This window comes from Heterodontus francisci, chromosome 30 (genome assembly GCF_036365525.1).
Source record: "Heterodontus francisci isolate sHetFra1 chromosome 30, sHetFra1.hap1, whole genome shotgun sequence".
In the NCBI taxonomy this organism is placed as follows: Eukaryota; Metazoa; Chordata; class Chondrichthyes; order Heterodontiformes; family Heterodontidae; genus Heterodontus; species Heterodontus francisci.
In genome coordinates, this window is record NC_090400.1 from 54362733 (window position 1) to 54369206 (window position 6474).

At 47.2% G+C, this 6474-nt stretch overlaps 1 protein-coding gene across 1 annotated transcript in view; it reads left to right on the top strand.

Moving 5' to 3' along the window:
• LOC137346802 (2-(3-amino-3-carboxypropyl)histidine synthase subunit 1-like) overlaps window positions 1-4651 on the top strand; it is a 252585-nt gene extending 247934 nt beyond the window's left edge. Inside the window, exon 8 of the mRNA XM_068010675.1 lies at window positions 4212-4651. Within this exon, the coding sequence (XP_067866776.1) occupies window positions 4212-4331 (120 nt within the window). The 3' untranslated portion in view covers window positions 4332-4651. The remainder of the gene's footprint in view (window positions 1-4211) is intronic.
• The last annotated feature ends 1823 nt before the right edge of the window (window positions 4652-6474 follow it).

Below are 6474 nucleotides of genomic sequence, written 5' to 3' on the forward strand. Positions count from 1 at the left end.
CCTCCTTGTCTGGAGAGACAATGGGTAAGTGCCTAGAGGTGGTCAGTGGTTTGAGGAACAGTGCCTGGAGTGGCTATAAAGGCCAATTCTAGAGTGACAGACTCTTCCACAAGCGCTGCAGATAAAATTGGTTGTTGGGGCTGTTACACAATTGGCTCTCTCCTTACGCTTCTGTCTTTTTTCCTGCCAACTGCTAAGTCTCTTCAACTCACCACACTTTAGCCCCGCCTTTATGGTTGTCCGCCAGCTCTGGCGATCACAGGCAACTGACTCCCACGACTTGTGATCAATGTCACAGGACTTCATGTCGCATTTGCAGACGTCTATAAAGTGGAGACATGGACAGCTGGTGGGTCTGATACCAGTGGCGAGCTCGCTGTACAATGTGTCCTTGGGGATCCTGCCATCTTTCATGCGGCTCACATGGCCAAGTCATCTCAAGCGCCGCTGGCTCAGTAGGGTGTATATGTTGGGGATGTTGGCCGCCTCGAGGACTTCTGCGTTGGAGATACGGTCCTGCCACCTGATGCCAAGGATTGAAGGCAGCGAAGATGGAATGAGTTGAGACGTTGCTCTTGGCTGACGTACGTTGTCCAGGCCTCGCTGCCGTAGAGCAAGGTACTGAGGACACAGGCTTGATACACTTGGACTTTTGTGTTCTGTGTCAGTGTGCCATTTTCCCACACCCTCTTAGCCAGTCTGGACATAGCAGCAGATGCCTTTCCCATGCACTTGTTAATTTCTGTATCGAGAGACAGGTTACTGGTGATAGTTGAGCCTAGGTAGGTGAACTCTTGAACCACTTCCAGAGCGTGGTCGCCAATATTGGTGGATGGAGCATTTCTGACGTCCTGTCCCATGATGTTCGTTTTCTGGAGGCTGATGGTTAGGCCAAATTCGTTGCAGGCAGCCGCAATCCTGTCGATGAGTCTCAGCAGACACTCTTCTGTGTGGGATGTTAATGCAACATCATCAGCAAAGAGGAGTTCCCTGATGAGGACTTTTGTACTTTGGTCTTCGCTCTTAGACGGGCAAGGTTGAACAACCTGCCACTTGATCTTGTGTGGAGGAAAATTCCTTCTTCTGAAGACTTGAACGCATGTGAAAGCAGCAGGGAGAAGAAAATCCCAAAAAGTGTGGGTGCGAGAACACAGCCCTGTTTCACGCCACTCAGGATAGGAAAGGGGTCTGATGAGGCGCCGCTATGCTGAATTGTGCCTTTCATATTGTCATGGAATGAGGTGATGATACTTAGTAGCTTTGGTGGACATCCAATCTTTTCTAGTAGTCTGAAGAGACCACGTCTGCTGACGAGGTCAAAGGCTTTGGTGAGATCAATGAAAGCAACGTAGAGGGGCATCTGTTGTTCGCGGCATTTCTCCTATAGCTGGCGAAGGGAGAACAGCATGTCAATGGTGGATCTCTCTGCTCGAAAGCCACACTGTGACTCAGGGTAGACACGCTCAGCCAGCTTCTGGAGTCTGTTTAAAATGACTCGAGCGAAGACTTTCCCCACTATGCTGAGCAGGGAAATTCCACGGTAGTTGTTGCAGTCACCGTGGCCACCCTTGTTCTTATAGAGGGTGATGATATTGGCATCACACATGTCCTGTGGTACTGCTCCCTCATCCCAGCACAGGCAAAGCAGTTCATGGAGTGCTGAGAGTATAGCAGGTTTGGCACTCTTGATTATTTCAGGGGTAATGCCATCCTTTCCAGGGGCTTTTCCACTGGCGAGAGAATCAATGGCATGACTGTGTTCGATTTTGTTGGCTGTTCATCCAACTCATCCATGACTGGCAGAGACTGGGCTGCATTGAGGGCAGTGAGGGGGGCGATCTTCTTGATGGTTGGCCCAAAAGCTCTCTTAATGCCATCATACATTCCTCTGATATTTCCGGTGTCGGAGGCCAGCTGAATATGACTGCATAGGTGTTGCCAGTAGTCATTTGCACAGCGCCTGGCTGTTCTTTGTGCAGCGCTTCTGGCTACTTTAAGTGCTACAGATGTTAACTCTCTAGGTGTTTTCTTGTAGGTCAACAGTGCAGTGTACTTATGCCCCTATTAATAAAGCCTCGGATACTCAATGCTTTATTAACCACTTTCTCAACCTGTCCTGCCACCTTCAATGAATTATGCACATATACACCCAAATCCCTCTGTTGCTGCATGCCCTTTAGAATTGTACCCTTTATTTTATATCGTCTCTCCATGCTTTTCGTACCAAAATAAATCACTTCACGTTTCTCCGCATTGAACATTATTGTCTTCCTAGGATCATAGGAAATAGGAGCAGGAGTAGGCCATTCAGCTCATTGAGCCTGCTCCGCCATTCAAGCAGATCATGGCTGATCATCTATCTCTACGCCATTTTTCCCCACTATCCCATATCCCTTGATGTCATTAATATCCAGATATCTATTGATTTCTGTTTTGAACATGCTCAATGATTGAGCTTCCACAGCCCTCTGGGGTAGAGAATTCCAAAGATTCACCAACCCTCTGAATAAAGAAATTCCTCATCTTAGTCTTAAATGGCCTTTCCCTTATTTTGAGATGTGTCCCCGGTTCTAGACTCACCAGCCAGAGGAAACATCCTATCCACATCTACCCTGTCACGCCCTGTAAGAATTTTGTAAGTTTCAAGAGATCACTCCTCATTCTTCAAAACTCTAGAGAATACAGGCCCAGTTTCTGCAAATCTCTCCTCATAAGACAATCCCGCCATCCCAGGGATTAGTCTGGTGAACCTTCGTTGCACTCCCTCAATGGCAAGTATATCCTTCCTTATATGAGGAGACATAAACAATACACAATACTCCAGGTGGGGTCTCACCAAGGCTTTATACAATTGTAGCAAGACTTCTTTACTCCTGTACTCAAAACCCTTTGCGATGAAGGCCAACATACCATTTGCCTTCTGAATTTCTGGCTGCACCTGCATACTAGCTGTTAGTGACTCATGAACAAGGATACCCAGGTCCCTTAGGACATCAACACTTCCCAACCTCTCACCATTTAAGAAACACTCTGCCTTTCTGTTTTTTTCTACCAAAGTGAATCACTTCACACTTATTCACATTATAGTCCATCTGCCATGTTCTTGCCCATTCACTTAGCCTGTTCAAATCCCCTTGAAGCCTCCTTGCATCCTCCTCACAACTTACATTCTCAGCTAGTTTTGTGTCATCAGCAAATTTGGAAATATTACAATTGGTCCCCAAATCCAAATCATTTATATAGATTGTGAAAAGCTGTGGCCCAAGCACTGATCTTTGCGGTACCCCACTAGTAACAGCCTGCCATTCTGAGAATGACCATTTATTCCTATTCTCTGCTTTCTGTCTGTTAACCCATTCTCGATCCATTGCAGTGTATCACCCCCAATCCCATGTGCTCTAATTTTGTTTGCTGACCTCCTGTGTGGACCTTATCAAAAGCCTTCTGAAAATCCAAATACACTACATCCACTGGTTCTCCTTTATCTAAGCTACAAGTAACATCCTCAAAGAAAACTCCAACAGGTTTGTCAAGCATGATTTCCCTTTCCCAAATCCATGTTGATTCTGCTCAATCATATTATTTTCCAAGTGTCCAGTTATCTCATCCTTTATAATAGATTCTAACATTTTCCCTGCTACCAACGCCATACTAAGAGGTTTGTCATTCTCCATTTTCTCTCTCCCTCCCTTCTTAAATAGTGGGGCTACATTTGTTACTTTCCAATCTGCAGGAACCCTTCCAGAATCTATAGAATTTTGAAAGGTAACCACCAATGGAACAGTTAGAAGGATCTCTATTTAATACCTTAATTGAAGTACTCCCCTCTGACAGTGCATACTCTCTCGGTACTGCCCCTCCGACAGTACATACTCCCTTGGTACTACCCCTCCGACAGTGCAGCGTTCTCCCAGTACTACCCCTCCAACAGTGCAGCACCCCATTGGGACTGCCTCTTCAATAGTGCAGCACTTTCTCAGTGCTACTGCGCCAACAGTGCAGTACTGCCTCTCCGACAGTGCAGCAGTCCTCCAGTACCGCACTGGGAGTATCAGCCTGGATTTTGTGCTCAAGTGGGAGTGGGCCTTGTCTCCACTACCTTCTGACTCAGAAGCAAGAGTGCTACCCGCTGAGAACCGTTATTAGTTGTGGGCCCTTTTTTTTTTGCTGGGGGCTTGTCCGACATGATTTGGTTTTGTTTTTCCACACAGGGCAAGCCGGCGGAGACAAAGCTATCAGCCGTAAGAGGCACGTGCGCAGATTGCAGCTGTCAGCAAGAGAAAACGGACAAGAGTCAACCCGAGGAACAGCTTCTCCCTCTGAAGCAATGACATGATGGGTATAAGCCTGAGCACCGAGGAAGTGCGACAGAAGGAACCGATGCCAAAAAATACTGGAGCATCCTGTGTCACCCATAGACTGTGGGGCAGTTCAGTTTGACTTGACATTCATTCAGCCCTGTTTAATGATGGGTGCAAAGGTCACATGGTATGTGTTCCGGCAATTCTATTTACAGGATCTCCACATTCCTACAGTCAAGTGAGGGTGTGTGCCACTGAAAATAAAGCCTTTTTTTTTTAGGATGGGTTAGGGCTCACTGTAATTTGCAATAAAACAGAAATAAATTGGACTGGTTGCAGCGACTTTTAAATTGACTGTTTGTTTGGTTTTGTCTTGTTGGACATCAGGGCCTTGTGATTGTACTGCGCCAGTGTTAGTTTCAAAACGGGCTCAGGAACCTGACGCCCGGATAATTCCCAGGTCGCGACCACGCACCTCAACCTGAGATGTAAACACTCCAATTGGTCAGGAGGCGAGCTCAGCAGCCAATTAATGGCACCGAGTGTCTCCAGGGGGCCCGGCGCTACCCTGCTGAACAGAGCAGACAGCTCCTTAGAAAGCCAGCAACATAAAACAGTAAGACTCAGTTCAACCATTCATAACTCAGATAATGCACGTGATCCGGCGCAACATCCCCAAGGGCTCCGCAATTGTCAATGCTCAAAGTAAAAAGTTTCCCCTTCGCCCCACTGCGCACCCAACAGCTGTGCACTAAATCCCAATTGAAAATTCCGGTCTCCACCTCCCCAGCTGCTTAACAAGCTCCTCGAGGAGTTTAATGGGTCGTTAATTGGGGGCGAGTGGGTCTCCCCCTTTCCCCCCCCCCTCCCTGCCCTCACTTTAAAATTTGGAGTCTGTCCCAGAAGCATCGGGATCCAGAGGTGCCCTCCAGGACCGTGATTTTGCAATCGCGTCCGCACCCGGTCCCGACTCTGCTGACAGTTGAGATTCTGGCCCCGTAACTCTGGCATCTTTGTGGATCGTACAGCACAGAATCAGGCCATTCGGCCCAACTGCTCCATGCCGGTGTTTATGCTCCAGACAAGCTTCCTCTAAGCCAATCACCATTCCCTGCTTTCTCCATCATGTGTTTATCCAGCTTCCCCTTAAATGTATCTAGCGAATTCCACATTCTCACCACTCTCTAGGTAAAAAAGTTGCTCCTGAATTCCTTATTGGATTTATTAGTAGTTCACTTATATTTATGGCCCTAGGCTTGGTCTCCCCCATCAGTAGTAGGGCCTTCAGCTGCCTCGATCCTACTCTCTGGAAATCCCTTACTAAACCCCCTCCACCTCGAGTTCTCTCCCTCCTTCAAACCATCCTCACACTCCCCCAATGGCTTGGCACACACTCCTTTTTTTCCTCTATAAAGTATCCTAGGACATTTGTCTTGCATTTATGTACATTAAGACACAAAAGGAGCCACCCTCACCTACAGCAGGGTAGAAGTATATCTATAAAGGGACACTGTGGTGAATGGAGACAAGTACAACTGTACAGAGGGGCCACGTACTGTATAGAGGTAGTACAGAGGACCCTGTACTCGACAGAAAGGGATAGTGGGGCACTATACTATATGGAGAGGGATAGAGAGGTACAGAGGGACACTACAGTTTGGATAGAGAGTGGAGAGGAGGATAGAGAGGTACAGGGGGACACTACAGTATGGATAGAGGTATAGGGGGACACTACAGTATGGATAGAGAATGGAGAGGAGGATAAAGAGGTACAGGGGGTCCTGTACTGTATGGAGAGGGATAGAGAGTTACACAGGGGCCTGTACTACACAATGGTATTAATGCTGCACAGAGGGATATATAGGGGAAGAACACATCTTAAGGAGGTGAATAGATCTGCACTGAGGAGGGAATTACACCTGTATGGAAGGGAGTCTATACCAACTTCTTATTGTCAGCAAGTAACAAGAACTAGTTTATTATCTCAAGCATGTACTTTGAGAAACTGCAGCTGGTCAGTGTGCACAAAGATGGCCAGTACTTTAGTTTTAGTTTAGTTTAGAGATACAGCACTGAAACAGGCCCTTCGGCCCACCGAGTCTGTGCCAACCATCAACCACCCACTTACACTAACCCTACACTAATTCCATATTCCTATCACATCCCCACCTGT